This window comes from Lonchura striata, chromosome 15, assembly GCF_050655825.1.
Source record: "Lonchura striata isolate lonStrDom1 chromosome 15, ASM5065582v1, whole genome shotgun sequence".
Classification (NCBI taxonomy): domain Eukaryota; kingdom Metazoa; phylum Chordata; class Aves; order Passeriformes; family Estrildidae; genus Lonchura; species Lonchura striata.
Window position 1 is genome coordinate 15836174 of NC_140717.1, and position 22557 is coordinate 15858730.

General features: G+C 45.2%; 1 protein-coding gene across 3 annotated transcripts in view; it reads left to right on the top strand.

Moving 5' to 3' along the window:
* The window catches only part of TMEM132C (transmembrane protein 132C), a 182922-nt gene that overhangs the window by 140867 nt on the left and 19498 nt on the right, over nucleotides 1-22557 (top strand). For all 3 annotated transcript variants that reach the window (XM_077787270.2, XM_085593385.1, XM_085593386.1), the window contains one exon: nucleotides 19345-19488. In XM_077787270.2, coding sequence (XP_077643396.1) covers nucleotides 19345-19488 — 144 coding nt within the window. The remainder of the gene's footprint in view (nucleotides 1-19344; nucleotides 19489-22557) is intronic.

A 22557-nucleotide genomic window follows, 5' to 3' on the forward strand; every position in this document is an offset into this window, starting at 1 on the left:
TGCTCTGACCCGTGGACTAAAGCTTGTCTCGTGTGAGCCATTCCAAACTTATGAAGCAAGAAGGATCATGTATCTTTTATTGCCCTGTGCCTGATTACATTACAAAAAGAGTAGGAAGATGAAAACCAAGTGGTCTTCAAAAGATGAGTGCAACTGTTGCTATGGCGTTCTGGAAGAGATAAAAGAATTGACATTGTCAGCAAGAGCTGAACCTGAAATTTTCAAATGGCCTTGTAGGGCTTGGATCAGTGGAGCAAGGGGTAGGGTAAAGCTGCTGAAAAATGGATGGAAATTCTTCATGCAGTCAAAAGAGAGGGTGTTAGCAGAACCCCTATTCCATGTGCCTAAGCAGCGTGTACAGGTAAGGAACAGCAATGCAGGGATGTGCTACAGGGAAATGATAGGAGCAAGAGACATAAAACAGCTTGGACTGATGGGAACTGTAATCATTTTTTGCCAGAAAAAAATAACATGTAAATTTGAGGGAAGTCTATTTTTTTTTCCCCAAGATCAGAAGTTAATCAGTCTGAGTAATTTTGGAGGATGTGTCACCCTTCAAGGTAGTTGGAGAGGAAAAATGAGACAGAAATGTTAGAAAAATACAGCTTTAATGGGTTTGTTGCTTTCTAACTCTCCCATAACAGAATATCAGCTAAGTCCTGTGCGCCAAATGAAGTTCTAATCAGACATATCCTCTGTTTTCCAAATTCCTGAGTATGGCACTTGGTGACAGCATCCACTCAGTGTACCCTACATGCAGGCTGTGTGAAGGTCTGTGTGTCTCACTCAAAGTGTGAGATTAAATTCACATTGTTGTATTTCCAGCACTGAATAGCAATAATTACTGAGGCAAGATCTGTAAAGAGGTAACATCATTTATTAGACCTTTGGATAGAGATGGGAAAAAATGAAAAACTGCACTGTCAGGCCCATGCTCTCCCTTTCAGATCTCTGGACTCACTTAAATCACAGCTGCTGTGAGATAGCACAGCTACAGAAAGTGGGGCTCACGAAATTCATCAAGTAGGAGAGTTGAATAAGAAGATAAAATAATTTCTCAAGGCACAGAAAATATATGCCACTGTCTGTGGACAGGAAGAACCCACTGGCTGGACTGTGCCCTATTCTGGCTGGTTTTAATTTCATGTTACTTCTTGCAGGATCAATTAGGAAAATGCTTTCGTAGGGCCTTGAATAATGATCTGCTAAACTGCTTTTGGGAACCTCCTCAATTAATCACAGGTAGCCTCAGAACTAGCCAATTAAGGTCTGCAAGGTTGCCTGACTTATTTCCCACAAATTTTCCTAAGATTTCCATCCCGTCATGAGCAAATGTAGCCAAGTGTGTAGATTCTCCTCTCGATCCTATTAAAATACCCCAGATTTACACCTGGGTGTGTGCACACGGGAGTCCCACTGGAGAGCTCTGGGTGTCTGTGTCCAGCACAAAGCACGTTCTGGGAAGCTCAGCCAAAGGTTTCTTTTCATGCTCTAGGTGGGTAATGCACATTTTTAACAGTACCAAATTCTGCTTTGGGATAGAACAAGGCACAAAACCTGTGTAGGAGTGCATTGTTCAGTGCTAATATTGAAGGAAAGCTCCTTCTTGGGGGGAAGATGGGGAATCACTGATTTAATGTTTTTATTTAATATTTAATTTTAATACTGACCATCTGTATGTGGACCTGGAGCTGCAATCCTTCACCAGCACGATGCACTCCCTCTGAAGTTGATCTACAAGTGTGACTTGCATGAAATACAGGCATTAAATGCTGAAGCATAAAATCAGTTAGGAGTCTATTCTCAGAGTTATACTCCAGATTTACTTCAAAGGCCACTTGTCCCCATGGGAAGCCATGCAGCTTGCTCCTCCATGCATATTTCCTCTTTAAAATAAGGCTGATTTTCAGTGGGTCTCTTGGGTTTCACTCAGCCTCTGTGATGCCCTGGCACCTGCTGACCAGCACAGCAAACCTGGAGCAGCTCAGGCCTTTCTGGAAGTTTCTTGCTGCTGTTTCACGTGCCCAGGAGTTGTGCTCAGCTGTACCAGTGGGTCTCACAAGGGATGTGCTAATCTGTCTTTACCTGTCCTGCCTTTCTGCTGCCATGAACTGACTCATGTGCTGATGGGAACTGATTCTTCAGTGGTACAGACTGAACCTTTCCCCTGTGAGCTGCTGCTTCCTCCAGGTTTCCAGTTTGTACACAGAGTAACCTGTGTGTACATCAGTGTGTAGTGGGACTCTCAGCTGCTCACTAGGCAGTGCAGTTCCTCAGGTGCTGATTGCCCAGTGCTGAGCTGTTCATTGGGCAGTGCTTGGTTTGTGTGTTTCTTTACATCCTGAACTCAGGGTGTTGGTGCTCCTGCTGCAGGAGCAGGGCATGGACCCACTGCAGAGCTGTGACTCAGCCAAAACCACTTTTTGACAGTTTTATGTGTGCTTGTTAACTGGCTTTCCATTAAAACAGAGGTGATCAAAAACTTAGCTCCCAAAACACTGTTGTTTTATATACACATTTATGTCTGCTGTTCCCTAAGGAAAGGATTTTTTAAGGTATTTCATTGTAATGAAGTCCCTGCAATACCATTTTAAAATATGGGCCTGAATAAATAGAGTTTTCATCCCTGCACAGTCTGTGAGTTCACACCATAAAGCTCTATCTAGTTCAAGGGCACACAAGTACAGAATTCTCACTCTGGTTCATGTTTCAGTCTTGAGTGAAGTGGAGGCAACAGGCACGGAGGAGCTTTCCAGAAGGAAAAACCCATTTCCTGACTTGCTTATCACAAACAAACAAATGAACAAACAGATCATCCACGTGCCAGACTTTTCAGCTGACAGGTATTGTCTCAGATAATTCAGTTGTGAATCGCATGAAATAAATACTGTGAGGCTGGGAAATTCATTTTATGCAGAATGGAGTTGTTCTATTAATAGTGCTGAGTGGGACAGCTTCAGTCAGCTCTGAGCAGCACCATGGAGTCAGGAGTTCCAGAGTTCAGAGTTTGTGCAGAGCAGAGTCCCAATCTCCTGGTGGGAAGGGGGGCACAGAGATCCTCCTGTGCCTCCCCCCAGTGCAGCTGCAGTGCCCTAAAGGAGAACAGCATTGCTCCCTTCAGCCTAGGGGGGGTTAATTGCACTAATTGTGCCTCTGCTCTCAGTGTGCACCCACAGGGCTCTGCACCTGCCTGTGGAGCTGTGTCACACAGTGCCTGGGGCCTGCAGTGCCTATTGATTCACCTTGGCTGGGGAGAATTGGCTTTTTTTGCTGCCTGCCCATCAGGAAACAGAAGCAAAACACGGGCAAGCTGTTGTTCATTGATCTCAGATTGGTCAGAAGATGCAGACAGCATAAAGATTCCAAAGTGACTCAATTTAACACTGCCTTTTTAAGTCCCAGAGATCATTTCTACAACCCTTGCACTTTTGCCTCCAGCTTCTGTTTTCCTGCATTTACTACATTCCTACTTTATACCATCACATTCAGTCCTGCCTTTTGCAGGAAATGAGAATGGATCAGTAAGGCTATCCCAGCTGGCTGGAATAAATATTTCCATTGGATCAAACTGTATGTCATTTTCTGTGAATATGTGCAATTTCCTCTTGCAGCATCCCCCATTCTGACAATGCTGTGGGATGGATTGCTTTGGGATTTTTAAGATGCTGAGGAGAGGTGGGACCAGCTAACTTCCAGTTTTATAAAGATCTCTGAGAAATGTTAATATGAGGCTTAATAGATGCTTCTTAGTCTCAACAGGAGGCAAATCCTGCTAACCAAACAAGAAATTGCAGAACAAAAATAATGTGCGGTGCAACACAAAGTAAATTACTGGCTGCTGGGTGTGCTGATACCAAAATGCTCCCCTGGAAGAGGAGTGCCAGAATCATCTAGGGAATTCTGTGTGTGAGCCAAGCTGATCAAAGGCAGGGGTTAGGGTCAAGGTTCAGTGAAACAGCTCCCTGAAAGGGAAAGGAGGGACAGCACAGCTGGCAGAGGGACAGCACAGCTGGCAGAGGGACACTTGTGTCTGCTCATGGTTCTGCACTGTGTGAAATCTGCTGGATTATGCCTTCTCCTCTGGAATTAATGCACCAGTTCTGCCTCAGCTCGAGTTTTCTCATTAGCTTTAGCAAACTGGTGATTGTCTAGGCTTAGCTGGGAAATGCACACCCACTGTCCAAACCAACTCCAGGCAGCAAACATTTGTGCTTTTCCCTGCAGGGTGGGTGGTCTGCAGCTCCTGGTCTGTCACCTGCAGGAGGTGGCAGCTGGGCAGGGGCTGCCAGGACAGAGCAGGGTCTCAGCCTGAGCTGGGGTGGGGTAGCTGTGACCCATACAGACAGCCAGAAGGGATTTCTCTTCATTGGCAGCTTCTAATGACAATTTTGATCTGTAAAGAGGGTTCTGATATTTCTGGGGATGCCTTGCTCTTCACCAGCAGGTGAAATATTTGCCTAGCAGAACTGTGAATTGTTTAGGCTGGACTCTAATTGATGAGGTCCTGAGGTGTCACAGCTTGGACAGTGAAACGATGGGGACAACAGAAAATGCTTTACTCTAATGGGAGATAATGAGGGAGCGTGGGGTTAAAAAATCACCATGACTTTTATAAGACTCAGTGTTTTAATGAACTCCCCCAAACCTTAAAAACCCAGGAACTTTTCACCTTCAATTTGCTCTGGATGCATGTTTGCCTTGCCCTGCTCTCAGTTTGCAGTTCATTATCCAGACAGGTGCTGCTCACTGCGGATGTTTGTCATGGAATTCACTCAGAATCCGTCCTTCAAACTCCGTGGTTCTGCTCGAGGGAGATAAACCACAGGAGCAGGACAGGCTGAGCAGTGCAGGGGACAAAGCTGGCACTGTGCTTCTGGCTCTCTCCTCTGCAGCAGCTGCTGGAGGGCAGCAGCAGGGATGGGGTTTGAGTCATCCATAATCCCAGAACCAGAGGGGCACCAGAACCTCAGAAAAGCTTGGACCACCAAAAAAACCTCTTTAAACCAGGCCTGGTGCCCCAGCTCTCCACGTGATGCCATGTGCTCAGGGAATTCCCAGCCCAGCCCTTGGGCCCCAGTGCTGTGGGGTGTCCTCAGAGCCCAGGTAAACTGCAAAGGGAATCCACACAAACACTGATCAAGATGGGTTTGCCCCTCAGAAACAAATCATCCCTAATATTTAATGCTCCAGCACCATGGCACGACCACCAGCACGCTGGTGAAAGAGGGAATTTCAGCAGGCAAATGAAAAATAAGGACCACTGACATTAATTTTAATCAGGTCCCAGTCATCTGATTTGTCCTCTGTACTTTTTTTCCTCTAGCAGAGCTGATTGTCTTTCTGCAAGATTTGTTACCCCACAGAACAATAATACAGGCTGTAATGATGTAATTTATGGCTGTAATTTGCTTTTGGAAATCCTCTATTAGTGAAAAATAGCAACAGTGCAGTTTTATTAATTGCAGTAGGTGACTGTTGAATGCTGAGTGTCAGTGCCAGAGGAGTGACTGTGCTGTGCTCTGCTCCCCAAGGTCCTGTAGGAACAGAGCTCTGTGTCCTTTGGAGGCTGTGGAATGAGTATTTTCCTTAAACGAAATAAGTGTAAAAATAATTCAAGTTCACTGGGAAGCTGGAGAAAATGACAGAGGGAAACATTAGCCTGTAAATTCAGTATTGAGAGGCAGGGCAGAGTGTTACTGCACCCTATAATGTGCTCACAGACAGGATGGCTCTGCAGAATTGCACATTTATTTACACTTCTACCCCCAAACTGCTGCTTGCACTTCAAGCCTTGCGGTTCATTACTGAGCTCCACTCTCTGTGTGCTGTGCCAGGGAGAACCACTTCATCTCCCTCCTTCTTTAATGTGGACATTTTTTACCCTGCCACAACACTTTTATTTTCATTTGCATAAAGCAGACTTTACCAGGATGCAGCTTGGGGGGAGAGCGTGCGGGCAGAAATCACCTTTGTGTGATTTAAAGGTGAATTCCCTTCCTTTTGTGTTCTGAAGCAGCTGGCTGAGGTCCAGGCCTGCTGTAACCTCTCTGTGCTCTTGAGCTCTCGTTTTGGGGAGCTGACAGAAGGCAGGAGCCTCCTGCTGCACGGATGATGTCAGCAGCAGGAACCCAAGCCAGCAGCTCCAGACCTGGGCATCCTCAGCAGTCACTTGGTCCAGGCTCCTCCGTGCCTGTTTTTGGGCAGCTTTACACAGCTTGCTGCTCGGTTGAGCCAGCAGAGGAGCCTCTCTCTGCTCTGGCTGCTGGAAAATGGACTAAATGGAAAGCTGGAAGGCTGAGAGGGGAGCTGCCAGCTGGCACAGGTATCCTGAGGCATATGCTGTAAGGCTGCCTGGAAGCTGCAGGAGTCAGCCTGGTGTGGCAATAAATAAGTCATTCCAGACTCACTAATTCCTCCTCGCTGCTCTTACCTCATCCAAATTATGGGCTACTCATTAAGCCCTGGGAGCTCTGCTAGGCAAAAATAGGAATTGTCTGGCGGGGTGGGAGCCACGTGTCTGTCTGCAGTCAGACTCTGCCTCATCTTCGCAGAGGGCATTGGAAGCCCATTGTAATGGCATTTATTGCCTGGGCCGCAGTGCAAGGGCTTGGCTGGCACTGTTCAGGAGCACATTAACCACGGGATATCATTATCTGCTTTTATTGGGAGCTCTGGGATCAGGGGTGCAGACCCAAATCTGACTCCCACGTGGCTCTCGAGCTGAACGTATTTTATATTCTATCGTTATATAACTTACATATCAATTATTAAACTTATATTGTTCTATTGTATACATTGATCTTATTCAAGCATGAATCTCTTGTGATCTCTCTCAAGCCCCTGACCACAGTTTCTCATGATTATTCTTATGATTAAACAGCAATTATATTTAATTACTAAACAATCATTGCATCTAACAATTATATCTATATATTTATCATATACTGGTTACACAGGTGCAGTTCTAGCAAGCACAGGCCCAGGGTATTTGCCCAGGGTCTACTAAGCCTAACTTTCCTTCTAACTTCCCACATCCCCATGATTTTAAAACCCTTTTACTATCAACAGGATCACTCTGTACTGCTGGCTCTGTGCTGTATTATGATATGAAGTAACTCATGCATTTATACTAAGATAAAAGAGCAAAAGTAAATAAATTTTATTTCTTACTTTGTAATATAGAGAGTTTTAAAAGTGGTAGTGGATTGGAGGGTGAATTGCTACTTCTCTAACTACACTGGTTAAACTAATAGTTTATCAGTTCTCTCTTCTCACAAAGAAGAATGTCAAACAATCATTATTTACATGTACAGGGTGTGAGGAACTCTAGTAGACATACCTAAACATCAGAAGGCATAGAAAACTTTTTAAAGAACTTTAAAACTTTTAAAAGAACAGGGTGACAGTTCTGTGTGAAGGAAAATCCCCTGCTTAAACATGGATGCTGGTCTCCCCTGCTTCTGTAGTGGCAGGGCAGGTCCAGCCCTGAAGAGTAAAATTCAGAGTAATTCCATGAGTGAAGGCAGGTTCCTGGCTAGAGGTGATGTCTTTTATTTGGCCATCCATAGAGCAGGACAAAAAGGCCAAGCTCTCAAGCAGGCTGATCTTTTTTCCAGCCTCTTTCAGTTGGAAGCTGCTGTGAGATGCTCAGATAAAGTTAATGGTCACTGGGATGCCCCAGGTTACACTAACAAAGAAAATGGTGCTTTAAACAAATGGCTTTGATCCCCTTGTGTGTCATATCCCTGACTTACACAATGAGCAGAGCTCAAGGATGTTCTCTGGCCAGGAGCCTCCAGCAGGATGTGGACATGCAGCCCTGGAGGTAAAACATGTTTCTGCTTGAGGAAGGGGGAAGTAATTGCATCTGTGGTTATATATACTGTATATATTTAATTTTCCTCCTTCTAGATATACGCCAGATTTCGTTTCTATAAGGCCCACCAGTCTATCAGACATGTGTCTGATCAATAATTTAATTTTCCTGTGTCACTCTCTCATCTTTTTAACTGCAGTGAGTTTCTGATGTCTGTACAGTATCTGCACTTATTAATGCAATAATCTTGTTCCTGCCCTCTGTGTGCTTTGCTTATGTAGAGCTGCTGTGAAGCCAGCAAAATCAATAAACTATTTGAAAAGGAAAAACAATCTAGGTACAAGGATAGGAAATAATGACTATTTTCTGCATTTTTATGACCACCTTTTCATAGCGGTTGCACAAGAGTTTGTGGTGTCTTTGATACAGATTTTGCTTATCAAAAATTAAAACTATACAGCCAAAGTAAGAAAAGAGCAAGTAGAAAGTTCCTCTTGCTGATTCCAAACCAGAGTAAATTGAAGTGAAATAAGTGGGGTGCCTGCTCCACTTCCACTGTGGTTTGAGCAGGGCTCCGAGATCCTCAGACTGCAGGACATGAGTGCTGTTGTGGCAGCACATTTCTCTCCCTCTCAGGATTTTTCATAGAGGAGCACAGAGAAAAGAAAGAGAAAACAATTTCTATTTCTGCTCCTTGTTTTCCCATGTAGAATGTGTTTGGAGAATTGTTTCCTGGGGTGATGCTTGGTTGGATTCTGGTGAGGATGGTTTGAACCTGGTGGCCAATCCAACCCACCTGGGGCTGGGCTCAGAGAGGGTCAGGAGTTGTGTTAGTCAGAGAAAGTCGTGTGTAGTTTTAGTATCCTCCTTTTATATAGCATATTAATGTATTTTAGCATAGTTATAATAAAGAAATAATTCAGCCTTCTGAATTGAGTCAGACATTGTCATTTCTTCCCATTGGGTTGGCCTGCATTTACAACATGCTGTCTAATAGAAGGAGAAAAGAACTCATTAATAATCCATGGCATATTAATCTACCCAAATAAAACAAGTTCACAACCTCCACAGGGACCATAAAAATCATCCCTGTATCATGCAGTACCCCAGTCACTTAAAACAGGACATTGTCCTTGGGACTCAATCCTTGGAGTCCATAAAGCATTGGAAATTCCTGTGGCAGGGTTCAGATCAGCCTCAGCACCCTCAGGTTAATGCTCTTTACATGTTTCTCTGCCCTCTGTTTCCCAAGCACCTGTCTAAGGGTGCCATTAAATAAAAAATTCTGTGTATGGCTGTGCATCGTAGATATTTCCCGTCTGCCAGAGATGAAATGTGGATAATTTATGCACTGCATAAATGCATAAAACCAGAAGTTTTCAAGAGAACTTAGGACAGTTTATTGCTTGTATTTATCAAGTGTGAGTGTAGTCAGAAGAACCTGCAGTGTGCTTAGATCCATGAGCAGCAGCAGCTCTCAGGTGTGCTGGGCTCACAATAAGGGCTTTTAACCTGTCACTTCCCACATTTCCATCTGTTCCCATTTGCTGGGCTAAACAGAGCCAGTTCTGGTGCTGGAGCTGGAATATCTCAGGTAATCACCCACATTTCAAGCCGTAACTACAATTTGTTCTCTCTAGATAATGTTTCCCATGTAAGTGCTTTCATTTCAAAGTCAATTTAGCTCAATATTGAAAGAGAGGACTGAAGTGGCACAAAGAGGAGCAGGTAGTTTCCTGTGTTACAAATAAGCATCTTCTAAAAAAATATAGCATTTTTTTTTTTAGTTTATGTATATACTTGGAGAAATAAAATGTAGGCTTCTGCTTCCCATCTTCTCCAGTCACTTTCATATCCTTATTCTACATTTTAAGTGGTTACAGAAAGATGGAATGTGGGGTTCTGTTTCCCATCTCCTGCAGTTTTCCTTAAAGTTTTTTGTTAAGTTTTAATAGGTTCCAGAATTGCTTCCTTTGAAGTCATTTTCAGTTCCAGAATCTGCCTGCACACAGCAGGAAATGCCATCTTGCTTTGCAAATACAGATTGGCCACTGAATCCTGACACGGCTGTGCAGTCAACAGAAATCAGAGACAGCTCTGGTGTAATATTTGGGTTTTTTACTTATTTATTTAATATAATTTAATATTTGACCTGTGCCTGATGGGATTTGGTGCCACAGCTCCAGCAAAGCAGAGAGGCCCCAGCCAGAGGCTCAGCACTGGTGAGACACACTGATAATGATAAACAACTAGCAAACTGCAACCCTTTACAGCTTTAAAGATGCTGAAGTGAGACACAATCTAACATGAAAACATTGATTTTATTCCATGTCCTAATTAATTCACTTCTCCCATCACCTTACTGCAGGTTTTAAGGTAAAACAGAGGGGTTTATATATATACATACATACATATATATATGTATGTATGTAGAAAATATATATTTTATATAAATATATATATGTTCTATATATAATATAGAAAATATTATATATATAATATATAAAATATATATTAAAAAATCCATAAGGGATGGATTTGGCTAGACCCACTTAGCTATAGTGGTATTTGGAAGTCTATAGTTCATAAATAAGAGTAATCAATTTCTTTGATGGGGGCTGTGTATTTCCACAAATATATTTGGAAAATAAACCAAAGAAAACTAGAACACTTCAATACTTCTGAAGTGTTTTGTTCAGCAAGGAAGGCAAAGCCAAGCAGTGTCAGATACTAACTGCAGCTGACCCAGCCAGCACTGTGAGCTATCCCCTTCTGTTACAGCTCTGTTAAATACAACAGAAATTTCTATCTCTGCTCCTTGTTTTTCCCATGTGGAATGTGTGTGGAGAATTGTTTCCCTGGGGTGATGCTTGGTTGGATTCTGGTGAGGATTGTTTGAGCCTGGTGGCCAATCCAACCCACCTGGGGCTCGAGTTGGGAGTGAGTCAGATATGGGAGTTAGAACAAGTAGGTTTGTAGTTTTAGTATCTCCTGTAAATAGTATATTAATGTATTATAGCATAGTTAATACAGAAATCATTCAGCCTTCTGAGACATCAGCATTTCTCCCCACCAGGTTCCCCTCTTTTACAATAGCTTCCCCCAAGGTGTGCTGGGGATCCAGGATGTTGATCTGGCTGCTCCCGGTGTAGGAAATGCCAGCCCAGTCTCTGCTCACCACTGACAGCCAGGATGGGGCTGCTTTTAGAGGAAGAATAAATTCAGATTCAGACAGTGGAACTTGACTGGTAGAAATATTAATGCAAGTGCTTAGATCCTTATTTCACAAGGGAGAGGAAATAAGATTTCCTGGTTAGTCTCAGTTTGCCTGTGGCAAACTCACACAGCTCCAAAATTAAGTTTTGAATTGGTTTTATGAACTGCATATGATAAAGTTAGGATAACAAATACAGTGAAGTAAGTGTTTACTTCTGAAACCAATTTGTTAAAAGAAATCTGAATTTGATTCTCGGTTGTTCAGAAGTGGAAGAAGTGACGGGAGCTTCAGGGGCAGTGTGGTTCTGTGGTTCTGCCTCTCTGGAGCTGCTGGTGGTTAAAGTTCTTTATTCCAGCTGGCTCCAGAGCTGGGTGAGGGAAGGGCTGGGTATCCCCTGCAGCCTCACAGAGATCTGCCCTGGCTGCCAGGGTAACTCCTCTCCCCGGGCTCTGCAGGAGGGGCATTCAGCAGCCTCAGCTTCAAGCAGAATTTCTCAGGATTTGTCCCTTTGGGAGGGTTCCTTGTTGGCTTTTTGAGGTTGGGGTTGAAGGCACTTGAGATGGTGTTTTATGTTTGGGCTCAGGTGTTTATTATTTCTCACCACTCTGAGTTTTGTAGTCTTTTATTAACAAGGTATAAAATGGCTAACTAACTCTTGTTATAAGGTCTTTTAAAACTAAACTATCTCATTAAGAAAGGACACTTCGAATATTTTCCCTTTTTACTCAATAACTGAAGTCTGCAATGCGAACTTTTTTGTTTAATCACAAAATATCACTCAAACCTATGAAGAAGGAAGAAGAAGGTAAAGAAGAACTTGCATTCACCCTAAAACTTCTATTTTGTTTTATATTTATTTTTATATCTTAAAAGTTTTAAGTTTTCTACTTTGTGATATTCTGGATTTTTAACTAAGTACATACTCGTAATCCTAGTGCTATTAATCAATTTTAAAAGCTTGTTCTGTGACTTCAGGTTAAATGCAGTGTTTTCTTGTGGGTCAGTGTCTTTAAGCACAGAGTTTAAAATTCTCAGCACTCAGAATCCCTAGTTCCTCCTGCTCTATCCCAGGATGTGCCCATTGCTTCCTGCTGGCCAGAGCAGCATTTATGGCCTTTTCTCATGGAATGCTGATAAAATTTCACTTTTTTTTTCACAATGGCAGAACTCCTGCTGTCACAGTAATGTGGGCAGAGCCCAGAGCTCTGTCCCTGCCCTGGGGCAGCGTGGCCTGGGTGCCACACACAGACCTGGGCAATGCCAGCCTTCCACAGCACTAACTGCTGACAGAACCAAGCAATCCAGTGCTCCAGTCCCTTCTTCCTTTGTAAGGGATGCTCACTTTTGGCAGATGCTAGAATTACATTTAGCAACCCAGTCTGCATCTGCTAAATCAAAGTAATCATGGGTGATGCTCCCTTCTGCACGTCTGGATGCTAACAGGATGGATTCACTGCAAGGAGAGTGGGATTAGTCATCCAAGGATCCAGAGATATTGCTCTGCATCCCTGTCTCTTAATGTATTCTACATCCCCCTTTTTGTCTGCAGACTGTAATTTATCAGGCCTCCAAAATTCCTCTGGCAGGGTATTTGAAAACTCTGCAAGCAGGGAAGAAAGCTGAATGCTTTGTTGCTAATGCAGGGGGCCAGTAATTAAGATTTATCTTAATGTGGAGACTAAACAGAGACAAGATCCTTGATTAAAAGGGCACTGCATTTGCAGAACACTGAGTTCCCATTCTGAAGAGACACTTAGATCTTGATCATAAATTACACTGGCCACAAAAACTACAGGAAGATTGTGCTGGGTACAGAAAATTCCCATCCCAGCTTTGCTCTGTCTCCTGCTGGCCCTGGGAAGTGCCACCGTGTTCCTGGCAGTGCTGCAGCCCCAGGAGAAGCTGCTGAGGGGCACCAGCCCAGCCTGAGCAGGGCTGGGCTCAAAATGTCAGAGCCACTGTGCTGGGAAGTGGGAAAGAGCCCACTTGAGGGAGTCTGAATCCCTCCTTTGTGTCCCCGGTTCCACATCCCCTCCTGTCCCTGTGCAGGGTTCCTGGGCACCCACATCCCTCCCTGTCCCTGTGCAGGGCTCCTGAGCACCCACATCCCTCCTGTCCCTCTGCAGGGTTCCTGGGCACCCACATCCCTGGTTCCACATCCCTCCTGTCCCTCTGCAGGGTTCCTGGGCACCCACATCCCTGGTTCCACATCCCTCCTGTCCCTCTGCAGGGTTCCTGGGCACCCACATCCCTCCCTGTCCCTGTGCAGGACTCCTGGGCACCCACAGCCCTGGTTCCACATCCCTCCTGTCCCTCTGCAGGGCTCCTGGGCACCCACATCCCTCCCTGTCCCTGTGCAGGGTTCCTGGGCACCCACATCCCTGGTTCCACATCCCTCCTGTCCCTGTTCAAGGCTCATGAGCACCCACATCCCTGGTTCCACATCCCTCCCTGTCCCTGTGCAGGGTTCCTGGGCACCCACATCCCTCCCTGTCCCTGTGCAGGACTCCTGGGCACCCACATCCCTCCTGTCCCTGTGCAGGGTTCCTGGGCACCCACAGCCCCAGTTCCACATCCCTCCTGTCCCTCTGCAGATTCCTGGAGACTCACAGCCCCTCCTGTCCCTCTGCAGGGTTCCTGGGCACCCACATCCCTCCCTGTCCCTCTGCAGGGCTCCTGGGCACCCAGAGCCATCTCAGGCTCTCCAGGCAGGTGCTGGGCAGGGCAGGGACAGCAGTGGCAGCCCCAGCTCTGGCTGTGTCCAGGGGAGATGTCTGGGCTCTGCTTGTTCTCGGGGGCAGGTGGTGCCCTGAGTTGCTGTGCCCTGTGTGCTGTTGTATTTAACAGAGCTTTAACAGGAGGGGATAGCTCAGAGTGCTGCCTGTGTCAGCTGCAATTAGCATCCAAAGGAAACGCTGAGCTCCTTTGTTCTCCTGTCCTGTCAGAAACAGACTGCAGAAATGGCAACTTTTATTCACTAAGTCTGTTTCTTATGTAGATGTGGAATGGCCTGATTTTTCTCCACAGTTAATTTGTTCCTTAGCTGACATTTTCCTTGGCAGTGTGGACTTTAGAGTCATGGAGTGACCTGGATTCCACCTGCATCCATGTTTGGAGACTGAGGGATGCTGTTAAGGAAGAGCTGTCCCCTTTTGCTTCACTCCTGGAGAGCAGTTCCATTTCTCCTGCAGCTGATACTACTCACTAACTAAAAGTCTCCTATTAATGAAGTGATAAATGAAGAGCAGGACTGAGATGTGATGGGCCAATAATCTTGGAATCAAGTGAAAGAGCAGCCCGAAATCCAAGCCACGAAATCTGCCCTTCCCCACTCCTGCCAGAGGGTGACTCTGCCTCAGGGGTCCCAATCACCCAAACCCTTGGTCTGTAGTGTCACTGTTGAGGCAGGGACGGGAATGAAGAGACTCCATCTTCAGAGGGCAAAGGATGATCTTTACTCAAAAACACCTCTCTTTTATAGAGAAAATAATGAACATTGATTCCATTGGAATTAAAGTGAAACCATTTCACCTGATTGGCTCACTGGGCTCGGGTCAGTGTGGTAGAACAGATCTATGAACAATATGAATGGAAAGCAAGATAATCGATTGTTTGCATTCCTCCCAGACTTTTTCCCAGCCTTAACCTGGCAGAAAGCTTTCTCTTTTTCTCTGACTGAACTGAGAATATCCACACTGTAGGAGCACCCCTGTTCTTCTGCAGGGTGTGCTGAGAATTTCAGAAGCAGAATGTCAGCTTCCTTCCCCTCCCGTACCAGTGCTGTGGATGATGTGGAGTGTCAGAGGACCCAGTTGGCAGCAAGCACAATGTGTAATTCACTGTTAATGTGGGATTATGGAGCTGAGCAGGGCCTGCTGCCTAGCAGTGTTATGCTGTTAATCAGCTGTAATCTCAGCAGTGCTGATGGCTGAACCCACAGCCAGGCTCACACACCAGCCCCACAGCTCTGCAGCTGCTCTGGAGATGTGATGCCCAGCTCAGTGCCCCTCCTGCCTTACCCGGGCTGTTTGCAGCTGGCACGGGCACTTCACATCTCCCACATCTCCATCTCCTCTTGCAAGGTGCTGCCAGGCAGGCAGTGTTCTCAGTGGAGGCACCAGCTCCTGGAGCTCTCTGGTGGGCTTTGTCTCCACTGCAGCCCTGTCAGCAGCCAGGACTGGCTGCCTCTGGCTTGTTCTGTGAGCAGCTGCTGGGTTCGTTTCAAGGGTGGCAGTGCCCAAGTGCCCCTTTCCCACGTGCTCTTCCAAGCAACTTTCCCTGTCCAAACAGAAATGGCATTTTTGTGTCAGTCCTTCAGGTTTGGCACTGGTGAGGTGGCGTGGCTGTGTGAGGGACAAACCTGAATGCTGAGCCTCAATTAACATTGTCCTGGGAGGCTCCACTCGGATTTCCAGCCTGCACACTGGACCATTCTCATGACCTCAGGCTCCCGTGGATTTCTCTTGATAACACCATCTAATCGGATTTAGAGTTTAATTAAACAGCTGTCACTTTGCTTCCTCATTCTGCCACAATTTAATGTTGAATTAGTTCCTGAATCAGTCATGGCTGAATGCTTGCCTTCTTACAATGGAGAGGCTGGATGAGCATAAGGTTTGCTCCTCAGCTAAATGCAAGCAGTATTTTGTATTCTTGCTCTTTGAGCAGAGCTCCCACTGCCATCAGTGTGAGTTCCCTGGCTGGAGAGGGCTGGGATGAAAGGTGAGATGCTGCAGAGCCATTCCTGGGTGCCTGGCTCTGGATGAGCAGGTTGAGCACAGCTCCTGAGCTCTGGGGCACGCCTGCTGCAGGGGTGTGCTTCCCCTTTCTGAGGAGGGGATGTTCCTGCAGGGCAGTCCTGCACAGCGGTGCAGCTGGGGAGGGCAGTGCTGGGGCATTTCATCCAAAATAACCTGAGCAGAGTGTCAGTGCAGCTTTATGCTGCTCTGAGTGTAGCAGCAGCTCAAGGAGGAAAGCTTGGAGTTCTCCTGGACAGCGGTGGTTTTGCATCAAATTCTGCCAATACATTTTAAAGTAATTTCTTACACAAAAAATTCAATTATTTGCTTTCAGATGTCTCCTTTGATACCTTCTTGAGCCTAACCACTAAAGTTTTCCTGTAATCATTAGAGGAAAAATTGTTCTTTATTTATACTATTTGTTAATTAAATGCATTTAAGTAGTAATTATTTCCTTCGTATGTTGCATCCATTGAAGGGATGCCCTGGTAACAGGAAAGAACCTTCCAAACTGGGAGCTTGTAGATGTTCTTCAGGCAAGAAAGGCAGCTCAGCCTCTGCAGTATCAGAGTCAGATGTTGTTGGGATTTGGGCATTGTGCTGCCAAGACAGCTGGAGGCTTCCAAGGTCAGAGCTGAATCTCCCTTGTTTCCATGAGGATTATCTCTGTAGTTCTGTTTTAGCTGTGGAAGTGCCAGCCCTGGATTTTTTAGGGTTTGCAATCCATTTACAGAAACGTCTTTCTGACCTGGATATTGATGCTGACTTACAGTGCATCTTCCTTCTGGTTTTTTTTTTTTTTTTCAATTTACTCTACTTCCCTCATTTTTTAAATTTCTTGGGGAACAAGTCCAAACACTTCTATCAGATGCTTTCAATTTTTTTGTCACATAAAATAAACTTCATTTTAAAACTCTACTTGCTGCCTGCACAGAAAGTAGATTAGTTCTTGGGGGATTTTAAAAATTAAAGAATGTGGAAATGGCCAAGATATTGTGATTTTGAAAAGTGCCTTCATTTTAAATGAATTCACAGTCTCTGAAAGTTTCTTAGGAATGCTGTTTGTGTTCTCCTGAATTAGGCTGCAGCCAGGGCAGTATACTGTGTTTAAGAATGAGACCCAGGAGCCCCCAGCTCTGCTGGCTGCTGGGTTTCCTGTGCTGCTGGAGGGAAATTGTGGTCCTGGTGCTGCTTGACATGTGTGACATTCCCATTCTCTGGACACAGAGACACGATTCTGCCTCTCAGGATTGCACAGGGAGAAGAAGAGAAAACAATCTTTGCCTCTGCTCCTCTGTTTGCCCATGTGGAATGTGGCTGGGGATTGTTCACCTGCAGGGATGGCTGGGCTGGATTCTGGGGAAGTTGTTTGGGGTCAGTGACCAAAGGGACCCAGCTGTGGCTCGGGCTCTCAGCAGAGTCACGAGTTTATTCATTAGTTAAATGGGTATGTAAGGAGTAGTACAGTATCTCTTTAAATAGTATATTAATGTAATATAGTATAGATTTAATAAAGCTATCCTTCATCCTCCTGATGTGGAGCAGACATCATCATTTCTTCCACATCCAGGCTCTCCCCACATTTTCACTGCAGACATCCCTTGCAGATGGGACTTGTGCTCCTCAGTGGATATCCGGGGCTGTTGCAGGGGTGGGAGAGTGCAGGGAAGCAAACCTGGGTCTGTGGCTCACGTTCAGGCTGCTCATGGACAGACAGACGGACAGACAGATCTGCTTGAGCTCCTTTTATTTTGGTCTGTTTCAGTTCAGCCTTTGAGGAGCCCTGGGCCGTGGATGCTTTCCTGTGTTCAGAGCTGTCTGTCAGGTTTTGTGGTGCAGACAATGGCTGATTCTCCCTGAAGTGCCTTTGGCTTTATTGCAGCAATATAAAGGGAACACAGGAGGCAGCAGTTGTGCCATGAGGCTATTCCATATCCAGGGATATGGGATACATGCTTCTCTATTTTAGTTCTAAACAAAAAAAGACAATAAAATCAAGGCTTTGTTCCTTGGTCTTTTTTTTTTCTGGTTTGTTTTAACTATCACAGGGCACTTGGAGCCTGAGGAAGGGAAGTGGCAGAGCTGAAAATTGCTTTTAGTATAGTGTGTAATATATTAATTGCTTATACATCAGTATTTCTTAATCTGTGTAATACCCATGAGTTATGGCTGCTTTCAGGGGAGGTGAAGGCAAAAGGTTTCCATCTGTGCTCAGAGCTGTGGCTGGATGGGCACCATCCCTTCCCAGTGCTGGGGATCTCTCATGCTGCAGTGGAATGATTTGGGGTTCTCACATTTCTAGAACAGTCAACATTCCTGTTTAGCATTTCCTTTTAAGTTTGATGGGATTTCTTAAGAGAGCTGCAGGAGAACCTGAGATATAACAAGTTGCCAGATGAAAAGAAAATCTGACCTAAATTTCAGACTCACTAAACTTGAATTGAAAACAGTATCAACAGTGTCAGTGCCCCATTTTGCTGCTGTTGACATCGGTGGCTGCAGTCCTCATGACTTCAGTGCTGAGGAATTTGCTGAATGTTTTACTCACTTTATACTGAAAGCTGAAAAGCTGAAGAAAACTTTGAAGTTTTTCCTGCATGGGAATCTTGGGAATACAGTGATGCTGACACAGTTGAGGAGTTCCAAGTGTTGGCCTGGTCGATGGTGCATTGAAAGGCTTTTATATGCCACAACCCCAGTTCAGACTTCAAATTTCCTTGTTATTTCCCCTGCAGTTAACAGCATCACTAACTCCTTCTGGATTCCTTACATTGCTTCATTGGCCATATCAGAGGAAATTAAATAATCTTGAAACAGCTCCAGACACAAAGTTCACAGAGAGGCCCCGTCTCTGCAATGGGCTTGGATTCATTTTTACTTTGGAGGCTCTTTTATCCTTACCCAAACATTGCCAGTCAAGCCAATATTAGTAAAAGCTCTGCAATCACATGTTGGAAAATGAATATTGGGAATAACTCCACACATCTTAAAAGCAGGAGATACCTGTGGGGTATGCCTGAAGTTAGAGATCGGTGCTGAACAGAGTTCAGCTCTGAGTGTTTGTGACATTCCCATTCTCTGGACACAGAGACACGATTCTGCCTCTCAGGATTGTACAGGGAGAAGAAGAGAAAACAATCTCTGCCTCTGCTCCTTTGTTTGCCCATGTGGAATGTGGTTGGGGATTGTTCACCTGCAGGGATGGCTGGGCTGGATTCTGGGGAAGTTGTTTGGGGTCAGTGACCAAAGGGACCCAGCTGTGGCTCGGGCTCTCAGCAGAGTCATGAGCTTATTAATTAGTTAAATAGGTAAGGAGTAAGTATGTAGAATAGTATCTCTTGAAATAGTATATTAATGCAACATAGTATAGATTTAATGAAGCTATCCTTCAGCCTCCTGATGTGGAGCACACATCATCATTTCCTCGCTGAGCCGGGGTTGCCCTTTTTGCTGTGAGTGTTTATGCAGCAGCTGAAGCGGGGCTGGGGGTCCCTGCCTTCCAGCAGGGTGCTGCTCTCTGGGGTGGGCTCCCCGAGGTGCAGTGAGCAGTGCTGTGCTCTGTTTGGCTGCAGGACACCGAGATCCTGAACACGGCCATGCTGACGGGCAGGACGGTGGCGGTGCCCGTCAAGGTGGTGTCCATCGAGGAGAACAGCGCTGTGACGGACATCTCCGAGGCCGTGGAGTGCAAATCCTCCGGGGAGGACGTCATCAAGGTAAGCTCCTGCCACCCACTGCCTTCTGCCTCTTCACATTGCATCTGCACAAGGAGAACGGCCTGGAGTAACCACTAAATCAGCTCCTGCAAATCAACCCTGCTCCCGTTCCCCCGGCGTGAGGAGAGGGGATTTTGGGTGAGTGAGGTGCGGCTGTACAGCCACCACACCGAGGGTCGTTCTTATATCCCTGTCCCACTTTTAAAGTGCCTGGGTAATTTCACCTCAGGCCCTCTGTCGCTATAGGACACGAGAAAGCACAACACGAGCCACTGCGATGGCAAGGTAAAAAAGAAGAAGGTTTCTTTTCTCACTTCAACTTTTATGCTTTTCCAAAGGTGACAGTGGATTGGAGAGTGAATGGGCCACCTCTCCAATGACATTGGACAAACTCAACTTCCTTCACCCCCACCAGGAATGCAAAACAATATGTTGTTTATAGAAAATGTGTGGGAAAGTTTTCTAACAGAATGTAAACTCAGAAGGCTTTAGAAAATCTTAAGAATCAGGGCGACAGCCCTCTGTGCATGGATTGCATTCAGTGCAAAAGCAGCTCTGCTGTGAGCCCTGCTCCTCCAGATGTTCCCCAGCACCTTTCCAGCTGTGCCTCTCAGCTGCACAGCTGCCTGGGAGGGCTGGGCTGGGCCAGCATTGCCCAGCAGCTGCAGGGCAGGGCTGCCAGCCTGCTGAGAGGCTGCTGGGTGGCACTGCCAGGGCAGCACAGCTCCTCTGCTGCAGCCAGTCCTGCAGGTGGTGCCTTTTGGGGCTACCTGAAAACAGAGGGCAGACAAAATTAAGGGAATAAAAAGCAGTTGTATTTATTGAAGGGCCTTCAGGTACATTTAGCTGCAGAAAGCTACAGAAAAGCTTTCTGTGTTCAGTGGATCCTCCAAAGCCAACCCAAATATCTCCATTTTGCTGGAGCTTGATGCTTTTTCAGGGATTTTAATCTCCAGGAATTCCTATCAATGCTTTTCCTAAGGCAGTCACGTAATCACAAATGGAAGTAAAAAATGAAATTTAGTTTAGGGATCGTCCAGATTGTAACCTTACTAGAAACCACTTCCCTGAGTAAGAAAAAATACAAGATAGCATTCACAAATAATGATTTTAAAAGAATCAGAAAAGGACTGTTGTGATTCTGTATGACTTTAACAGCTTATAGAATTCCACCAAATAATTCCAGCCCCGTGGGGATTTTTTCTTTCCAACAGTGAGAATTACCAGTATTAAGTTCTTCTACTTAATGGAACAAAGAAACAAAGAGTCAGATTAGGGAAAAAAAATACATGATACGTAATGCATCAAACGATGCACAGAAAATGACAGCAGAATTATTTCTCAAGCAAAAATCCTTCTGGAAAAATGGCTTCTGGCTGTTGTAGTTTTTATATTCATCAGGAAGGAGTGAAACCCCCAAGCCTCACAAGAAAGGAGTGTGTTCTTGCAGGAACTACAGCACAGCCTGGACTGTTGCAGTTCTGCAGCAATTTGTTTGGGAAGAATGTTCTCCTGAAGCACCGTGTGCTTTGATTAGCACCCAGGGCCCTGCTGTGCTCTTATTTTCTGCAGAAATAATGTATCTACACTAAAAGGGTTCCTCACAACGATGTTTGCCCCATCAGAACATTTTGAGAGGCTTCCAGGAGCCTCCCCTGCCTGGGCACCCTGAGGCTGAGGTGACCAAATAACTGGAGGTGGGCACAGCATTCACTGGAGCAGCCAGGGACATTTCCAGGTGCCTTTTCCTCTGCAGAGCTGGTTGGAAATTGCTCCGATGGTGACAGGAGGTGTCTCCTCGTGCTTGGGGTAGATGCAGAACCTCTGGAGGGATGTGGCTGTGACACGAGTGCTAACTGCTGTAAAACACACAGCTGGCTGAAAAACACAGCTCAATTAAGGGCTTGGAACAAAAAGGTTTTTCTCGTCTCATCAGAAAGGAAAAAAGGCTTTTTAGGTTTTTTTTTTTTCATCTAGAATGTTCTTGTTTCCACAAAATTTCTTTCTTTACATGGGGAAGTGGTTTGGGGTTCAAGGCAAATTGACATCTTCAATTGGTTTAGATTTTAAAAAGCACTCAGAAAGCTTCAAATGAGCACAGAGGCCTTTCATCCTTAATTCATTTTGAAATTCTCCATCAAGCTTTTATGTTCAATTCTTTAGAAATATCTTTCTCTGTGAAATCCTGGTGTAGAGACCTTGTTGGGAATAACCTTTCTGCTTAAAAATAAAATCCAGTCATCATAAATTTTGTCTTTTGGGCAGAGCCCATGGTACAAGGGCTGTGTGCATGAGCTTACAGTGCATGTAAAGCCTGTAGATTATCTTAAATCACAAACTTAGGGGTAAAAAAAGGACTTACTGATGAGAGCTATTGAGAGCTATTTAATACTTACTCATATTATCATCTAGAGGTTCGGGCAGATATTTTTCTGTGCTTTCAATTGTGTGGAATTTCTGGTGATTTGGGTTCAGCCAAACCTGACAGTGAGGCCAGAAGCTGAAGGTGCTCAGTGCCTGTCTGCACTGGGCCTGTAATATTTAGTATCAAAGAAATGTCCTTTAATTCTGGTAGAGAGCTTAAAGCTCTTGCCCAGCAATTGGCCATCAGCTCAAAGCTTATTTATATTAATTTTGACTTCAGTTGGCCTGAATTTCATTGTTCTCAGTAACAGAACCCTGTGGAAATCTGAATTTAAGATCTATCTGCAAAGAGCAGGTAAGAGTTGCCCAGTGATGCTCATGGTCCCAGGGCAGCTCAGTGCAGTGTTTTGAATGCGCTGACTGCTATTCCTTTTACTTCTTTTATTGTCTCATAGTTCCCAGTCTTTATTTCCAAATTTACAGCTGATTTCATGAACTTTAAATGCCTTTGAGTGCTCTAGACCTTCACACAGTGCTCCAACCTTTCAAAAGTGGACACAAAATTTATTATGGCACTAAAAAGGAAGCAAAAGGCAAAGTTTCTTTGGCTAAGCTGGAATTTACCAATAGGATCCATCTGTCTGGATCCATTATAGCAAGTGCAGCTGCATGCACAGGCTCCTTGCCCTCTGCTGGGAGCTCAGG